This window comes from Lineus longissimus, chromosome 16 (genome assembly GCF_910592395.1).
Source record: "Lineus longissimus chromosome 16, tnLinLong1.2, whole genome shotgun sequence".
In the NCBI taxonomy this organism is placed as follows: domain Eukaryota; kingdom Metazoa; phylum Nemertea; class Pilidiophora; order Heteronemertea; family Lineidae; genus Lineus; species Lineus longissimus.
In genome coordinates, this window is record NC_088323.1 from 4,689,067 (window position 1) to 4,708,780 (window position 19,714).

General features: G+C 41.5%; 1 protein-coding gene across 14 annotated transcripts in view; it reads left to right on the forward strand.

Moving 5' to 3' along the window:
- LOC135500296 (5'-AMP-activated protein kinase subunit gamma-2-like) overlaps positions 1 to 19,714 on the forward strand; it is a 67,720-nt gene that overhangs the window by 33,415 nt on the left and 14,591 nt on the right. For 10 of the 14 annotated variants that reach the window (XM_064791669.1, XM_064791670.1, XM_064791674.1 and 7 more), the window contains 7 exons: positions 3,973 to 4,728; positions 4,948 to 4,974; positions 5,871 to 5,895; positions 12,842 to 12,930; positions 17,976 to 18,024; positions 18,855 to 18,955; positions 19,337 to 19,418. In XM_064791669.1, coding sequence (XP_064647739.1) covers positions 3,973 to 4,728; positions 4,948 to 4,974; positions 5,871 to 5,895; positions 12,842 to 12,930; positions 17,976 to 18,024; positions 18,855 to 18,955; positions 19,337 to 19,418 — 1,129 coding nt within the window. Of the gene's footprint in view, positions 1 to 604; positions 1,581 to 3,046; positions 3,116 to 3,827; positions 3,847 to 3,972; positions 4,729 to 4,947; positions 4,975 to 5,870; positions 5,896 to 12,841; positions 12,931 to 17,975; positions 18,025 to 18,854; positions 18,956 to 19,336; positions 19,419 to 19,714 lie in introns of those variants that run through there. The other 4 variants (XM_064791667.1, XM_064791671.1, XM_064791676.1 and 1 more) reach the window with 4 other exon arrangements.

The window sequence follows — 19,714 nt, forward strand, 5'->3', positions numbered from 1 at the left end:
ATACCAATTGATTTTATCCACAATGTGAAGTACAATGAAGCATTATCAGCAAATCTATTTCTTGGGGGTTTCCATAGCTACACTTCTCGTTTCCATGATTATTTGAGCATCGGCAATTCTCATTCTTCTTGAGGATTTTATCAACAGTTCCCATTCTTCTTGAGAGGATTTGATCAGCAGTCCTCATTCTTCTTGAGAATTTGATCAGCAGTTCTCATTATTCTTGAGGATTTGATCAGCAGTTCTCTTTCTTCTTGAGAATTTGATCAGCAGTTCTCATTCTTCTTGAGAATTTGATCAGCAATTCTCATTCTTCTTGATAATTTGATCAGCAGTTCTCATTCTTCTTGAGGATTTGATCAGCAGTTCTCTTTCTTCTTGAGGATTTGATCAAACGGTCTCATTTTTCTGGAGGGGATTTGATCAACAGTTCTGATTCTTCTCAAATCAACAGAGGCTGACGCGTAACTGGCAAGTTTTACCTCTCCACCGCAGGAGGCCCTGCCTGATCTCGACAGAGGAGAATTACATGAATCTAGTGCTTGGAGAGGGTTAAGCGCACATGAATGCCATATTTCATGTGTATATTCCTTCGTTCTTTCAGCTTGACCTACTCCTAATACATATAATCGAGCGAGTCCTGTATTGAACTCCATCAACAAGGACATTTATGCATTGTGATACTCTATTCTCCCTTACACTATCCGCATTTATGTGGCCGGACTCTAATGAAAACTCTGTGCTTTTTGCCACTAATGGAGACCTCACCATGTTGAATATTCACATCGGAATTGGATAGGTGCTTTCTGCCGTCATTAAAGAAGCTGGTACTAGATAGGGAACTGCTTAAAAACCCAGCTTCCAAAACTGAAGACTGTAATCTTTGAGTGAAATTGTGTAGCATTCCTGGACTAGCAAAAGTAGATGGTTACTTTAAGTTCCCTTAAGCTAAACTCTTGTGAGGAATAATTCTTGACCTGTGTTCCAGCTGGATATTGACAACACTCTGCATTGTGTGTGTCGATTGTACCTGCGTAACTATAGTATAGGCACATGTACATGAAATGTACAGACTCTTGATTTGAACTATCCATTGGCGCTTACGAACCTGAAAAAGAATCTTCTTCTTTTGCTGTTTACCTATGGGAAGTCAGAGCGGCAAAGCCTGGTGAAAAATAGGATACATTTTCAAAGGAATTTTTCACCTTTGCGGAATAAAAAGGAGCTCTTTGTTGTGATTAGCATCCTGTCGATACTGAATCATACACCTCTAAACTGATATTACCATCCTGAAGAACTAAGAGAAAGTTTTAATTGATCCAGAAATAGAGGGACTAAGTTTTTGGGGGATGCTAATTTTCATAAGTTTGTAAGAATATCAGATTGCAACTCAAATTTGCCTTCCACGCAAAATACGATTAGAAATCAATACCAAGGATATACAGCGTGGATTAGTCTTGGATCAATAGTCAAAGATGGAGATGGAAGTGGATTCTTCTTTGGATAATAGTCATGAGCACTATCGGAGCACCCCAGCAATTATTGTCACCCAGGCGGACTCTCCGCACGGTAAAACGAAGGTGAGTACTTGCGTGGATTAAAGGGTGCAGTCTGGGGGAGACTGGCTTCCTTAGCCCTGGTTGGCAACAGTCTAGGTGAGAAAACTCCTAAATCAAACCGGGTAGTCTGGGCACGTCAGTGATGCAAACCAGACTAGGAGACAGACACTCCAAAATAAGATCAGGCTAGTATGCCACTTTTGCTAGATTATGGCAAAGTGGCTTAGATTATGCCAATTTGGATGAATTTGGCTAAGGTGTTTCCAATTTCTCCTATATTTGTAAATTTCGCCCCAATCTTGCCAATTTTAGTGTATGAAAAGCAACTAGTCATGGATCTGGCCAATTTTGCTGAGGTTATGGGCCAAGTGCTTGCAAATTACACTGCCAAGATGGTTAATCAGACCAGGTGGATTATGGTCATAATATATTGTATTATAGAATAATTGAGGCTTAGCTCCAGAGTGGCTCCTGAACAAAACCTTATCCGTAGCCCAGGATTGACAAATTGATTATCAATCATTGATCAGTCGTTTGTGAACAATTAAGAGATCAAGGAAAGTGCCATTTTCTGATCGATAGGATCAATCACTTTGTGGTATTTTCGATCAGTATTCATTCAGCTTAATACCGGAGCGTATATCATCCGGAATCTCATTGATGGATGGGCTCTCCGGTTTCCCTTCCAATCTTTGATGACAAAGTTGCTTTTGAACCAACATCGAAAAACTCATTGTATCCAAGTATTAATCTAGCATAGATCGTGTGACGTCACGTCTGCCAGAACAAACATTTTATGAATCAGTTGTTCCAGAAAATCGGGATGTCTATCAGGATATGATTGACGTGGACTTTGATTGGTGGTCTTCTCCAAACAAAATATCATTATCTGAAAGACTGTACAAACATGTTGATAAATTAAGTTCTGTCTCAAATGCTTCCTGGAGACTTTAAACCAACTTGACCCAGTTTTGAAAAATTTAATCAAGACCTAAGTTTGACTGTAAATGTATGGCTCCTTATTATTTTCGAGAAAAGTCTGATCAAGACCCGAGTCCTGACTATAAAGTGTGGCTGAAGAAAATGAAAGTCGTTATTATTTTCTGCAAAACTCACTACTTCGAAGTAATTAGTTTTTGTTTTCTGGCAATTAGTGGAAGTAATTACATTAAGCACATCCTGAATTTCTGACAGAAAATCAAATCTGGTTTGTCATTTTTATTGAGACATCCTTTCAGCCTTTGACACCGAGAACAAAAACAAGTACAAACTTCAATGATCTTTTAAGTACATGATCTATTGTTCTGTTGACATGAATGAAAAGTGAAAATTACTCTGAATTTTCTGTCTTCTGTTTGTGAGGCAATATTACATCACGCTTTGTGTACATATATAATACATCATCCACCACAGTAGTCAACATAGGAAAGGACTGGTGTTTTGATTTTGGATTTGTGTGTGGTGCCTTGACATTTTGTGGGGATTGAATATACCGTTTTGATATGCCGATTCCTTCGGAACCGACTGCGCAATGGCCAGGCTACGCCAAGCAAAGGGTAAGCCAATAAAATCCAGTTCTTTAGTTGTGTGATGTTCGTCTGGTGCTCCCACAATGGGTCACTTGTCCACAAAAACTGCTGCAAACTACACAACCTATTCCCCAATTGAGCATCTTGACCCTCTAGTTTTTGACTCCACTGCACCTGCCAAACTCTGCTTCCTAGGGTTAAAATCCCCGATCCGAAATGAGGTAGTTCGATGGCATTCAACGGCAGCTATAAATCCGATGAACAATGGCACCTATTTCGTTAGTTGATGACCTCTTTTTGGACCATGATTGGGGATAATAAATTTGTACTGTTTTTCTGTCTTGTTCAAATACTACAATATATTTTGCTGTGAAACTCATCAACATTTTTGCAAATATCTGTAAATGCAAAAACGTGAAAATAAACGGCATTTCCAGGTATGCATTGTGCCGTTGTTTTGCACAGATGTCTGACTAACAACAGGATGTTTTGCCAATAGTCATCTCCCAGGGTATAGTGACCCGAAAGATAAAATAAAGTATGCTAAATCTCGTCCCTGGAAATTAGTTTTATCAGACCGGTGAAACCTGGGAATAACCGTCATCACAATCAACCATTACTGTCATGTGTGTCCGCACTTGAGCTAAAATTGCAGGCCATTTTGTTGTCACTTATTCACAGGCAGCTGGAGTTTGCCATGACATTCAACTTGAAGTTGTTCATGTCTTCCTATGACCATGTTGTTTTGATTGATTTTGGTAATTGATTGATCCCATCCCAAAAAGACCAGTTTCTTTCTTTTCAGAAGATAATTTACAGAAAAATCCTGCTTCCCGCTTATAAGTAACCCAATCTTATACGTTTATAAATGTTGTATTTTTCAGGACCTCAGTTCTTTCGCCATGCCGTTACTTGAGTCGGACACGCAGCAGGAGCATCATGCAGTAAGTTACGATGACGGTGGCTACCGACAACGCTCAAATTCCGGCGGAAGCGGAATAAAAAACTTCGTACGGCCGAAAATACGGACACGCCACAAATCTCAGGATGAGATGCAGAACCAGGACTTCGTAAAGGCGCGTTCACCCGGAAAAGTTAAAAGTTTATTTGATAGTTTCCGGACAAAAAGTAAAGACGGTCCTAAGGTTAAGAAAAAGGGTTCGACGAATGACCCGGTTGGGCGTCCGATATCAAATCCTGTTGAAGCGTCCCCTCGGCCTCGCTCTGGTTCTTGGGGCAAACGGAATAACAATGGCTACCAAAGTGGCCCAAGTTCTCCATCACCGATTCCTGCGGGAATGCAGTATCCGGATTTCCCATACTCGTCTTCACCAAAAAGCCCGACCCCTATGAGTCAGATTTTAGAGGGACAGGCGGTGTTGCACAGGCAAACAACGTCTCAACGCCAAGGCCACAGTTCTGGTGGCAGCGACAAGAGTAACGAAAGCTCACGGAGCCCTGCGCTGAAACTTTCACTCGGGAAATTGGATAATACTTATCCTCCGGGGCATGGACAATCGTCACCTGGCATGCATCTGCATGGTAGGTGTAGTTTCCCACCTGGGTCTTGCTCACCAGTGACAATGCGGCCGCGATCTAGTACGATAGGGAGTGTTTCAGATCCTCATCGACCGAAAGTGGTAAGTCTACTTCCATTTTATTCAGCACTTCTAAAGGGTGACTATAGGCAGGAGCCAGTTGGCCCAGATTAAGTACACAAAGTCAACAATGAGTGTCTCTACTATCTCACAGTGCAACAGAACTGTTCACATGTTCAGAAACATGCGTATATGAGTCACATGGAGACAACCAATTTGACCTAAAGATGCAGTCTTTGAAAATAAGAATTTCTACTTCAGTTCCAGTTTCCTAGCGTACCGTATCAAGTAAGTTCATTTGAGGTTTGAGGTTGATGGTTATGTTGGTGCTGCCTTCTACATGTTGGTTTTGGTGACTAAGTTACTGTTAGAAGAGGGTGCAGTGGCTATTTTTCAATTTTTAGCTGTCACCTTAAGAGTCAGTTCTTCAGCACTCCATGGTGAATCGTTGCAAATTTAGGCTTTCCAGTTGCAGAATTGTGATGTCTGCTAAAAAAGGACATGCAGTCAAAATGATTATTGATTTGAATATCAATTTCTTCCACCTGTCTTTGGGATTGACCTGTCCTTGTCGTCATCCCTGCAATGTGGTAAACCATGCTGAGAATTGATTCTTCAGGGTGAATTTATTGTTATCATTGGTAAACTGTGATGCCAAATGTTAAAAGCTGTCAGTGTGGTACTGTGGAGTGATTATGGTTAATCTTATATTTCTGGACATTTTCATGGTCGTGCTGTCTGTGAGACCTTTTCTTTCTGTCGGTTGCGTTTCTTCACTTTACATCTTAGTTCTTCGTATGAACAATAGATGGCAATATTATAGACATTTTTAAATGGTTTTGACCGCGGGACATGTATCATGATATATTCACGGTGATCAAAGATCGAGGCAGATGATTACTTTATATTCTCCTCAGATGTTGTGTGGATGAAGTTAAACAGGAGTTGTGTTCCTGAAGAAGAATATAAAAGAGGACGGCATCCGGAAACGCAACAGAGCCAGATCGATTGTGACGTCTGGTAAAATGATGGTGTCACATAAGGGTTATGACTCTGTTACGTTTTCTGATATCGTCTGCCGTCTCACGCAAGTCGTCTGGTATATACCCCGCCTTGGCAATGGAGACTAGGACGAGCCGTTCTAAATGACCCAATACTAATCATTGTCTCTGGTTCTTTTTCAGGCCAGTCCACCCTTATCTCCTCTTGGTAAGTTGAATATCTTTCCTTGGCGTTATTAGTCTCTGTCAGCTAACAAGAATAAACAAGGCCTAATCTTATAAATTAAGTAACGTTTTTGTGCCATTGCCTTTTTGCCCCGTCGTAATGATTATCATGAAAATATTTGGCTTGGTTTTTAAAAAAAAACAAATCAGAGTTTATAGTGGGTTACATTTTTGGCACATTGCCAAAACACTTTGGCAACATTGTTTGTCAAATACCCATCCAATATTGGTAAATAGATTCCTGACAGTCTGTTGCCTGGACATGGAAAGATGCCAACATTCTATCAATACTGCTGCCTTTTCAAATATAATTCAGAAATCCTTTCATTCTGGCCAAAAATATCCTGAGAGAGCATGTGAATACAGAGCACATGGCATTGTTTACTTTTCAACCGGGGTCATGACCTTGAATATTAATGAGCCAGCCTCACTTTCAGAACGAGGCTGTTTATAGGATCTGACCTATTTATATCTATGGCTGTGATGTTATTAAATTTTTAACATGTTAAAAACCCAAAGAAATGGCAGGAATATCAGAAAGTGAGGTTGCTGTTGATAATCCAGGTATAAAGTATATTTATTCATTATCTGTTAGGAAGTGTTAGATTTGAAAATAAGCCCTGAAGAGGGGTGTTGTTGCAGGATAATTTTGGACTTGCGTAATGTTCAATCTTCCGTGATGACTTGAATTTGTGAGAGTGACTGCTTTTGAGAGGGCAATACTCCCTCCAGATCTCGCCTGATTTTGTATAAAATTAGCTTTCCACCTGCCTTAGGTGTCCAGCTTTCAATTAATTGTTACATAGGACACTGAAATGCTGCGGTATTGCATCATGCTGTGGAAATACCTGCCCTACCCCACGGCCGTTAGCTAGGTAATTTTTACTTGTGGAGAAATCCCTCGGTCTTGTTACTATGAATAGCCTGCCGACCACCGCGCCAACGGCGGGTTGAGCAACCAAAGTGGCTTGGTATATAATAAGGAATACGACCAGGAGACCCGGGCTCGCGATTTTCAAAGTTGGTCAAGCAAATCTCCTGCTACACCATCGACGAGCCGTGTAGTTGGTTCCACATTGTAGCATACACCACCAAGATGAGAAATTACCATATAATTTTCCCTTTTCATCATTCTGTTTACGTTTATAAAGCCTTGCTAGTTTCTATTCTTGGTTCATAAGAGTATCTCGATATGGGTTCTTCGTAACCATGTACGAATTCTTGGCATATGAACCGATCTTACCTGTTTTAAACTGATTTTCCGGCGAAATATCGAAGAAACTCGCACGGGATTTGGCGCATCAGCAAATTTCTCCGCCAGTTGACGAAGTACCCAAAAACTGATTACGCAGTTACCATTCCTGGCAAATGACCTAATTATTATTCACTTCCGATTTGGGTCCCTCCCTTTTATTATCATAATCGACGCGTTCAAAGTTGGTCAAGGGAAATTACTTCATAAATCATGCAAATTACCACGAAGGCGTCATATTTGCAGATCAACCAATCAGATCGGAGATTCCACAGGAGTCATGTGATCAAATAAATTGTTAAGGCACATTGTTGTCTAACGGCCGTGACCCACATAGACTCTCACTTGGGTTTTTCCACAGGAATGAGGAACTGGTGACATCACATGTCTAAAAATAGATAAGCACATGTCTAACTACAGGGTGGCCCAGAATTATTTTGCACAATAGAATTCTTATGTGCATCCATTGTGTGAGGGAAAAGAATTCTGGGCCACCCTGTATATGTCTATACTAAGAATCCTGGCCTAGAATACTCATGATTGCTGATAATATCGACTATTTTTTTACCTTACACTGAATGAGATAATCCAAAATGTAATAATGTCGCATCTGACATTAATTCCAACCGCCCTTTGACACCAACTGCGCTTAATAAATGTTTTATTGTCTGTGCCACAACTCACATGGATGCTGGAATTTGTCTTGACCCCCCCCGCCCCCCCGAAAAAAAGGACCATTTTCACTACCGGTTACTCTTCCCTGCAGGCCATTCTTGTCATTTTCAAATTTGAAGATCTCTCCTGAAAAAGCATGAATCTTATCAGTTGGGTTTGAAAAGGTTTTTAAATCCCAATTACAGTACAACCTCTCTATTGCGGACACCCATGGGACTGGGCCCAGGTGTCCGCAATAGAGAGGTGTCCGCAATAGAGAATTTATGCCAAATCGTCCGATAGGTGGATTTGAAGTTCCCGCCTTGCAGGTCTTGGTTTTCTCTGTGTCGACATCTAGCGTAGAAACTTTAAACCTGTTGGCTGATTGGTATTCGCTTGTGATGTTGCGTTGAATGACGTGAGCTACTTTGGATCTCAGAGAGTGAATAATCTCTCTTGTAAAAGGTGCCCCTTTTATTGCAAAATCTCCTCGACATGTCATAATGTGTGAAAAAACACCATAATTTCTGTCAATCAGCCACCTTTGATTAATAATTAATTTTTTCTAATTTCTCTACTAACGCATTTTCGCCGCAACACTGACAAAACCGCGTGGATTTATGAGTGTCCGTTGACACAATAGGCCTATGTGATTAGTTGAAAAGATGAGTAAACAAATGCCGCGGCTTAATTAGGATACAAAAACACAATGCCATGGGGTAATTACGCTGATTAATTACGCAAATATCACACCTGTCAGGCCTACTTGACTCTCCAAGCGCACGTGGGAAGCCATTGTTTTTGCCTACTGTCCGTAATTGGGAGGGAATTGGACCAAAAATTGGCCATCGCCCTGTCCGCAATTCGGAGTAGAGAGGTGTCCGCCGTACAGAGGTTTTTGTTATTGGAAATGACTTCGAAAAAATCGCGACTGGCCGGACGTGTCCGTAATGTAGAGGTGTCTGCCTGGGAGAGGTGTCGGCTAAGGGAGGTTCTACTGTATTTAAAATTGTATCAATTATTCAGGATCTTTTTCTGACAAAAAAGTAATTAGGACCCAATGAATCGTAAACGATTTCCTCATTATAAGATAAGTCAATTAGTCTATTACATGTACCTTCTGGCAAGAGAAAGCAGAAGGTGAACAGCTTTTATCTAAAAAAAAGCTTGGCAATCCCTTCAAGCAAAGCATCAATCAATTATGAAATATTGATTGACTTATCTTTATTTCATCGCAAGAAATTCTGTCGGGGAGCTTCTTTCAAGAGTAGAGCAAGTTGGTGGTGTTGAAGTGATTGGTCGTTTTCGGTTTCGTTGATGCTCGTATTTTCTTGCTTGAATTCTAAGCTGTTCAGATTCAAGAATGTCTCGCTGGATTTTTAGCAGAGCGAGTCTAGAGGATGTCGCCGAGTGTCAGCACCAATTCTGATTATTTGGGTGGAAATCTAAATCCGACGAAGTGGATGCAGATTCAAACTTCTTTCTCTTCATGTTGGTCACAGATTTTAAAGAATCTCTACTTCATTTGATCAAGGTTGCCATCCATCCCTGGATTTGACGTGTGTGCCTGCTAACAAGCTTTTGAAAGGCTAGTTGTCATTGGCGATGACAGCTCACATGTAGATTTAGATTAGGATATGGAAAGCAAGGTGACAGTCTTACGTACATTTCCGTTTTCATGCAGTTTGTGATTTGCTTGTTGCCTTCTATCTAGCGGTCGGAGATGAACGACTGGATAAGGGCTGACTTAGGAAATGGAGGCAGTGGGCTTCGCTTAGGAGTTGGAAAGAGGTGATGGTCACCTCATTTTCTTGGGAGACATCACAACAGAGAACATACTGTTAGTGTTACTGTAGATGTACACTGTTTTTCAGTCTTTTGATTTGAAAGTGTTGGACCTTCCGGCCTATTATCACACTTTTTGCTCTGATGCCAATTTTGTTGTGGATTATGGATTTACAACATGTGAAGCGGCAATCGCCGTCTCGCCAAGCAATTCGTCAACGGCGTATTAGTTTCCCACTTCGATCAGTTGCCAAGCAGGAATTCAGTAAGTTTTGTGACACTTTTATGCATGAGTGTGCCGTGCCCTTCCCTATAGATGGATATTTGATGACAGTGTGTAAAAATGCTGGGTGCCTGTTGTAGAATTTACGAATCCATGAAACCGCAGTGGTATTTCCTTTCAATTGGAAACCTGCTGTACCGCTGTAATAAAGCCAGTACCCTCACATCAAACCAATTATCTTGCTATATCGCAGCCAAATCTTGTCAGTAAACAGCCTCTCAGCTGCTTGGTAATGACTTTACCATAAAAGGCATCAACAGGTGGCTTTCTCATCCTTGGAGGCTGCATAAGCTCTATCCTCATTACCCTAATGATGAGGCTATGAATCAATATACAAGAGGAGAGAAATATTAACCAAATGTATACAATGCCCTTTAGAGCAACTTGCTTGTGACCTTAAAAAAGTCACTTTACTTTGGCTTGGAAGAGGGAATCGTGCTGAATCTTCAATGCATCAGAAAGCACATTGCCACAAATTGAACTTATCCAAAATCAATGTGTATGTGAAGATTCCTAACAGAACACTTGTCACCCATTGACAGCTGGGATGTAGTGGGATGACGGTCGATATTCATGTGTACATGTACGAGGGGAAAGCGTATGTTATGAATGTGTACAGGTTTCATTAACACACCCGCATATATTGGGCGAGGGATCTTGCATCACACTGTTCAGTTCCACAGTAGTGTGGTAGACTATCGGCCTGTCTCAGGATTCTTAGCGACAATATCTGGACAAATCTGTTTCATTCGATCGGACGATATTGATGTGTTAAGGGAAAGTGTGTAGTGGTTTGAACCTGTACATCATTAGAAAATGGTTCTTCAGTCGTTTTTTACACAGGATCTTTTGGTTCGTTCCATCACTTCATTCCACGGTAGTCTGGTAGACAGGTCCCCGGATTCTGATGGTGATACAATTCTGGATGAATCTGCTGAGTTTTGGAACAAATCATTTTGATGCTAGCTTCACGATGTCTGGGTTAGGATTTCATTATGTACCGCATGTATCGCAGCTCTCCCCTCTAAGTTTTCAATTAATCAAGCTGTGTGGGTCGATAAAGTTGGTGAATGTATTGGTGACCCCATGCGGGTGACATCTGTTGTCGACTGGCAGGTTTAGACATAGATGACATATAGTGATCTCATAGCACTCAAATGCCTCTACTTCTGCAGCTTGACTCTGAGGTTCTGTTGAGTCAACAGTTGCTTTGAGAATGTTGTTCAAACAGGTACCAGTATTGAACATACATGTAGGTATCGAAGCAGTTGGATAAAAAAGTCCCTTCATCTTTTCTAACGTGTGTAGCTGTTTCAAGCAAGTCTAGTTCTGGAAGTGAAAGCTCTGTAGCCCCATATTCCTTTCTTCTTAACACAATATCCTACCGATTCGCCCACTGAAGGCAGTATCTGTTCCCATCCCGTTCAGCACGATTGTTCAGTCTTCGTTTGGCATTGTAGCTGTCCTGTACAGTTGGGCTGAGTAGCATCTCTACCACCTAGTGCGTAGCAGACAGTTGATGTACTGCCGTGGATTCTGGATGGTTCCCGTGGATGTAGCTAGCTAGAGTAGTCGGGAGTAGGGGAGCTATTCATGTGGTTGTTGCTTGTGGCTCAGGTGTAGCCTGTGTTGCATTTTGTTTGAAGGAAAGTTCTATTGGTTTTACTGGCTTCTCTTCCTGATTTTCGGATGGTGTTTGCGCTGGGGAAGATTGTTCACAACATGGAACTTGGAAACCACTAGTTAATTGTGATTGTTGATTTCTGCTGAATTGGAGGTTGGGTTCTTTCTGATGGATTTCAATCATATGAGACATGATCTGTGATTCACAATGACCGATTCTGGAATTGAACGCTTTTAGTTGCTCGAAAAATTGATACATTAACTGACGATGACAAGACCAATATCTATTGCTGGACCATCAGGGTGCCACAGATTGTTAGGCTCCCCTAATATGCGTAAGTGTTTAAAAATATAATAACTTCTTTTCTGCGTTCGGAATTTCGGAGTTCATTCGCCTTTAGATTTATGATATCGATCTTTTTCAAGTCTGCAATAAAAAGGGGTGGGTTAACTTTCATGCATAGACAAAGCGTAAACACTAATGGCTAAGCATGAATGGTGAAGTAGAGTGCTACAGATATTGGCTTGCATACTTCGTATTGATATTGATACAAGTACCTTGAAGGTGAACCAAGAACAGAACTGGGTGCAAATTCTGTCGCTCTTGACTACCTGAACGTGATTCCTGAATGCAGACGGGTCAGAAATACATTGCCGATTAGGGCCGTAGGGTCTGTCTTCTTCCTTACGGACAGTATGTTTGTACCAGTGAAGACATCTCACTTCAACAAGAGGGTTGCTGGTGTTTGATTGGTTCTGGAGAAGGGAATACCCATCCTGATATCCCATCATTAAATGTTACGTCCCGATTCGTATTTTAAAACACTTTTGGCCCAACATCAGCGTTTCTAAAAAGACCATGCTCCCCCACATGACTTGAAGAAACACCTCCCTTCACCCCAGGCCTCTTGAATCGTCAGCGAGCCAGTGACCTTCTACGTACATCCCACCCATCAAATACAATGATGACATTATCAATGGAAACTTGTTAGCAATTCCGGTCAATCAGTGGTTGCCATGGTTACCAGAGCTTCTGGTCCTGCCAGATGCCTCAGTTACCATGGAAACAGCCAGTTTCTTAGGGCGTCTAATTCAGTCACTTTACGTAAGGTCATGAGCGACGGGGATGATAGCAATAGAGTTTATGCATGGGGGGGGGGGGGTGCTTAACAACAGCCGGATTTTACATGATGGCTATGGTAACCCTGTACTGATGCTGTGCAATTAATTCCAGTCCTACACTTGGTGTCAAAACATGTCTCATCATGGCGTCTTTCGACACTAAAGTTTCTGTTTGCAACTTTAAATTTTCTTTCAATTTTGTCATTTTAGGGTTTGCCCAGTTCAGTCGGAGTTTGGACTCTAGTCCTAGGAACCGGGATAGTCCACACAACTATATCATTTATAAGGACCATGGACGGGTAAGTGCTTATCTCTATTGTGGCTTCAGATCTGGCAAGCAGATGTGACAGTTGGTACCAGCCCATTGAGCAACAATCTCTGCAATGGACCCGGTTGGTGCACTGGTTAGGGTGCTCTCAATCTAAGGGTTGGTTGAAATTTGGTGTATGGTCAATGCTTTGTCCATCACAGGTCGAGCTTATGCGTGCGCTGAAATGATGACACCATCTTGATGGTACAGACCCTGGTCAGTGAAAGTGCGGATGGTACAGGCCCTGGTCAGTGAAAGTGCTGATGGTACAGACCCTGGTCAGTGGAAGTGCTGATGTACAGACCCTGGTCAGTGAAAGCCCTGATGGTACAGGCCCTGGTCAGTGAAAGTGCTAACAGTATCCATGGTTTCACGACTGCAACATCAGGACACCTGTTAACTCTTTAGTTTACCTCAATTAATCCAGCTGGCAGCACTGTATATTTTACATCAGTCGCTCCAGGCACCAACAATCTAGGTCAGAATTTGTTAGGACAGATATTGAGAATTGTACTTATTCCCTCAAATGACCAGAAAATGATTTGACAGGACGAGGTTGTGGATAGATTTGTGAAAATTTCGTTCTCGGATTCAAATTATTCAGTAAAGGTTGCCCTTCGTCTTAGAAGGGTGAACGCAATACAACTTCAATGTAGCCATGAAGGTCAGATTTAAAGTTACACAAAGTCACCAATAGGCAATAGAGTGTCTCTCCCACCTGAGAGTATTCAGGTTAGTGCATACAAGTCACTTGAAGATGATCACCCTTGGGCCCCGTCCCTTGTTGTCTCTGTTCTAACAGCCTGACCCAACTGTTGCTGATTTACTGCCTTGTTATTGATAAATCTATTCTGGCACAATTCCATTATTTATGTTGGTGCTATAAACCACTTTCATGGGCTGTTTCAAATTCGTGGTTCTTTCTCAATGGAAGTTCAAAAAGTTCCGGAAAGACTCTTTTCCCGGGGGGGACACTAATTGCCGAGTCAACACTTTTTTCCAGGGGACACTAATCATTGAGACTACTGCAAGCAACCCTCAAGCAAGATAGTTCAGGTGCTGCAAACTGTGATAATTGTCGCAGGTGCCGGTGACAAGAATCTGTTATCGCTGCAATATGCAATGAATATCAAAGCCAGCAACAACCATTTTCAACTGCAGACAAGTGATCTTTATGTTGCAAGGATTGTCGCATTAGATATCCCTCTTTCGCTGTGCTTTAGGCTATTTGTTTCTATAGCGTTGTTCTAGAGCTATACCTTGTCCTTAAGTCGTCAGCAAACAAAACATGAGAGCACTCTACTAAGTTAAGTAAACTCTCTCCTTGTGCAATTATTATGGAACAGCCTGTAGACACACGGTGGTAAAATTTAGCTTTATGTATGAACTAGGATTGAAAATAGAGCTTTCATGTATATGTCGTTTGTGTCACATTAACCACAACAGTGGTGAACATATACAGTTGGGACTTTCTCATGTTTTATGCCTAACTGATGGATTTTGTTCACAATTACCGCTGTTTAATCGATTTTGGTAACGACCTATGTTGATGGTGATTCCCTCATTATAAGATCGCTGGTGTGGGTCGGAGCATCTCCAAAAAGGACGATATGTGTTGCTATGACATTGACCATTAAAATCTGTGAATAAGCTGGATAACGTCCTCCATGTTTGATTCATTATAAGGATTCTATAAGCGAGTCTCACATTTCTTAGCCTGGCTGCGGCTCAGTTGCCAGGTCCAAAATCGTTCAATCAGCGAATCTATTCCGTTGGTGGGCTGGACTCATTTTAGCCTAAAAGGTCACGATATGGATTTTCCGGATCTTTAAACATGTTGCCTCGGTTTCGCTATCATCCTTTGACCTTTGCTTCGGAATAGCAGTGCTTCCGCTATGTGTGACAGCTACATGAATGTAGGCTAATACGTTCAGCTAGCTGGTATGTTAGCATAGCGTTGGATTAGCATACACTCGTTTCTCGGATAGTCGGCTACCTGACACAGTGGTTCGGCTGTATTTTCGTGTCTGACATTTAGGAAAGCGAATTCATCAGTGGCGTTTGAGAAAGTATGACATTTTTCTAGGAAGAGGGTATAGTGCTCTTGGCCTGTTTCTCTGGCTTTAACTGGTTTCACAGGATTGTTGACCAGCTTGATTTGTTTGCTCGGAGTCTGACACTTCGCCTCCGTCATGTGATCCGTAGTCATAATGCCGGATTTGATTCCATCTCGCAATTGTTGAATCAATTCAATATTCTTATGATGGTCGGATGAGGATGCGGGTAGAAGTGTTTTCAAGGTCGTCAGATTCATTCAGATAGGTGTTTGTTGATCTTTGTCGTGTAAGTGGTTGATTGGTTGCATTGATGTTTCGTCATTTTGACCTACTTTTAGTTCAGATGACAACATGTCAGCATCGTTGGGGGGGAGGGCTTGGCATTTTGTCAGTGCTGATATTCAGCCATTCTGGATAGCTCAGCTTCGACACCCTTTCCAGCGTGTTGTCGTGTTGAGATGAGCCCTTCCTAGTCAGCTGTGGAACTGTTGTAAAGGGTAGGGTTGTCCCTCCAGTGGTTATGACTTGAGATGTTGGCTTTGACGCTGTAAGGGGGAGTGTGGGCGATTGTTTGAATGTCGTCTATGATAGCCTCCCACCAAAAACAGCCTCTGGCAACAAAGAATTGGCAGGCGTCCAAATCACTAAAATGGCAATTTTGTGATAAATCGTTGAACACACTATCGATATTCATAATTATTTTTCCTACGTGATTGGTTGGCTCTGGCGATTAGAGTATTGAACTGCTATTTTTAGGACGTTGTTGACAATATTGAAGTAATGGTTGTTGGTTGGTTGTTTGGTCCATTCATCAAGGGCTAAGTGGGCAATTGTTTCACTATTTCAGTGAAAGTATCTTGGTGAAAACAGGGTTAATGCATTAATATCAATATTCGCAATCTGTTTGATTGATTTGCTCGGGTGATTATCAGAATATTGTACGACTATTTTTAGAATGTTGTCGTCGATAATGAAGCGATCGCCTGTTGGACGTTTGTTCGTTCAGCTTCGGAGGCTAATCTTCGAACGTGAATAAAACATGACGTCAACTTTAGCAGAATCATAAAATGAGGGTACAGGGTTAGCTTGTCTGTGATGGATGCCAATGTGGATTGGATGAAAGCAGGTGTTGGATCATTTCGTTAATGGATTGGAAGTTATTCACAGGGAGTCGAGTTTTCGTCATCAGTGTCCTGGTGGAAAATTTGATTGTTTTCTCTGAAGGAAGTTTTGCAGTGAAGGAATTCTCCAGGAATAGAGCTGTCCTTACACAGATTGGGTGGCTGCCTCAAATCGGGTGTAATTTGAAATGCAGCTTTTGGTCTTATCTCGTTCTTGCTCTTTTGGAGCTAATGCCATTGTTAGTCGAGTTTCTCCCTTCCTCACAGTGGAGATTTTGATCAATATACTGCTCTGTGGCTGCTCTCATTTCCGAAACCTTAGATGAAGATACAATTATAGCCCTAACAGTGTTGAAAAGAGCTGCTAGTACACACTGAGATCTATAATTGTACCACCTTATATTTCATTTGATTATATCTATCATATTCACATACAGGATAAAAATAGGTGTCAGAGCAGAGTAGAACTTTGTATCCAAAATCAACCAGCTTTTGAGTTCGAAAGGGATACATGCGCTTTTAGAGACAGACACATCTTCGTCAGAATGATCATGTCGGACTTGACAGACGAATTGCCTCATGCTGCATTCTAGGGGAAAACTAGATAAACTCTCAGTTGAGTGATTTCAAAAGTTATATCATTGGAGTAATCATGGATCCTAATTCTCCAGGGAGGTTCACTGCAGAATAGACTTTCATCTGTGACTGGTTAGGATCTTTAGCAGACCAGTTTTAACCTTCAAAAATCTTAAGGGCACGATATCCCTGACCCCTGACACTCTGTGACTGTTCCTACTGGAACCAGATGACACATTTGACACTCTCACCTCTAAAGTCCTAAAAACGGGCTAATCATTAAACAAGGACAATTGTTGATTAGTAATCAATAACTTAACGAGGACATATTTCTTGTAAACAAATGTATGATTGTACATCCGCCTCACTATCATTTGAAAGTGGCCCTCTTGAGTTAAATCAACGAGAAAATTGACATATTAGATTCTTAAACTGGAGGCAAGGAAATAATTATCAAGATATAGAGAGATACAAAAAAGGAATAAGTTGCTTGATCCTTCCGTTTGATTCTTAACTTTGGCGTAAATGGATATGTCGATGAGAAAAATGTTCCGCCGGAATCACATCCGGCGAGCCTCTGATCCGGGCAACAGCAGTCAGCCAAAGCTGCGGTATACAACAAAGAGACTGAGCGAGGTAGGTCAATGTTCAAGGTCAAGCTCAAGGTCAAATGCCATGTCATGGCCTTCTCTCTTCGAGCTCATGTCAATTTGCATATAAGAGGTCAAGGTCGCAATTCTGAATGGCGGTCAGGATGATTTTCAGTTGTCTTTGGGTCAAATGAACTTTTGAAATTCATATTTAATGTGTATTTACACTGTTGAACATTCTCAATGCCTACGATACACAAAGGGCATAGACATTTAAGTCAAATTTTGCGACATGATTTTCTGCAATTCTGAGAGTTTATGACCTTTTGTCAAATGGTGTAAAGAAGATTAAAAAGTGTATTCAACCCCATGCATTACAGTATTTATCATGGCACAAGTCCAACAAAATTGCTTGTAGGCCTTAAGCACAGAATTCAGTATTGATTTGAAAGTAGGCCAAAATTAGAAATTCGAATTAAAGAAAAGTCTGGCTTTGATAGCTCTTGTACTGTACTGCGCATGAGCAAATGTTCCTTTTGTCTTTAGCATGTGCCCCTTGCTTAAAATATCTTGCTCCACTGCTTCTGGTGATAAGGAGCATCAGTTTCCGTCTATGCATGCCATAATGGTGTGCTTCAGCCTCCTCACTACATTATATTCAAACTGGTTTTCCTTATTATGTATTTATAGGTTGCCAGTCTTGAAAATGACCTGGAGCGCATGGAAATTGAAGATCTTGGTAAGCGACAATAATGGTATCTCTTATAGTGCACACTGCAGGGTCGATCTTTGTAGCCATAACAACCTAATAAGGTCACATTAAAAATTGATGAAACTGAGCCAGGAAATGAATTGGCGTCTCCCTGTCTCAGATAGGTGCTGAATCGACATTGTGCTTCAGGATAAACAAATTAAGTGCTTTGCAAATTTATTCCAACAAGTTCTGAAAGCGTTTAAAAAAATCAAGCATCTGTGTGAATAAAGGGATGGATCTCAATGTATATGGCAAGCTTCGAGAACCATTCTCACAATTTCAATCAATACCTTGGCTTAAAATAGCACCTTTATTGGCCGTACTTAGATCATTCATGCATTCATTTACTTGCGTATACATTCACATCATTATGGAATATACTGATCAATAAAATCATTATCAGAGAATATATAATGTAACACACATGTCTAATTGTACGACATGAATCAGCTGCAGCTTGCTTAACCCTTTAATGATAGTGGACAAAGGCGTGTTTTTCCAGTGCATCAAATGTTTGGAGAAAGGGTGTTGTCAACCCTTTTAATATGTTAAAGGACTGGGGCCTGGTGTTCAAAACACAGCAGGCCTTCGTTACCAACTTGTCATCAACTGGCTCAATCTGTAGACAGCATGGTTCATGTGAAGTGACTTGCCTAATTCCTCATGTCCCAGGTGTCGAATCCACTGAGCTGATTTTAGAGTCTGCACCCCAAGCAGAGTCTGCACCCCAAGCAAAGTCTGCACCCCAAGTTCCACCTTTCAAATATTTCAGCAAAATGATTGAAATCTTATGTTCTTTAATGTCCTTGTTGCAGATGATGAAGATTCCATATTTGCCAAATTCATGAAAATCCACAAGTGCTATGACCTCATCCCCACGAGTTCAAAACTCGTTGTGTTTGACACGCAGTTAAATGTAAGTATGGGGCAATCAGTGGCATAGTGGTTAGAGTGCCGGACTCAATATCAGGAGGTCATGGGTTCGATTCTCGGAAGGATCACGGCTGTTTTGTCTTTCTGTCCTTGTGCAAGGCACTTAGCCCTCGTTGCTTCTCTCCACCATGGAGACAGTGGGTACCCAGCTGGCGGAGATGGCGGACTATGTATGTTAGTCCTGAGCACTGTATAGCTGCAGCTCTGACCTAATACTTCGATGAGTAGAGCTTGAATCATGAATGTACTCCATGGAGAGCTTGCCTTTATCAACTTCAGGCAAGCAGTTGCTACTTTCCACCTGTTGGCCTTGAAGTGTCTTCATTGAAGAAAAAAAAAAACACGATATTCTGTTCTATTGCAGGTAAAAAAGGCTTTCTTTGCTCTGGTCTACAACGGTGTTCGGGCGGCGCCACTCTGGGATAGTGCCAAACAAGATTTTATAGGTATGTGAAACGGAAGGCGCAAAAGCCGGGGGATAAAGGCGGCAGGTCTTTGAAAGATACCTTCCATGTTCATTGTCCACAACTTGTTTTTTGGTTGCCAGGTAAGCCATTCCTTGCTGAAAATTTCCGAAGCTCCACGATGCTTAAATCACTTTTATGGCTGACCATTCATTAGGAATGACATCGTTATAGTCATTTCTGGAGAGAGAGACCCTACCTTTCCTAATTAGAGAATATCAGCTCAGATGACTTGGGGCAACTCTGGTCGTGATTGAACTGGCAGGGGAGTGTTTGAT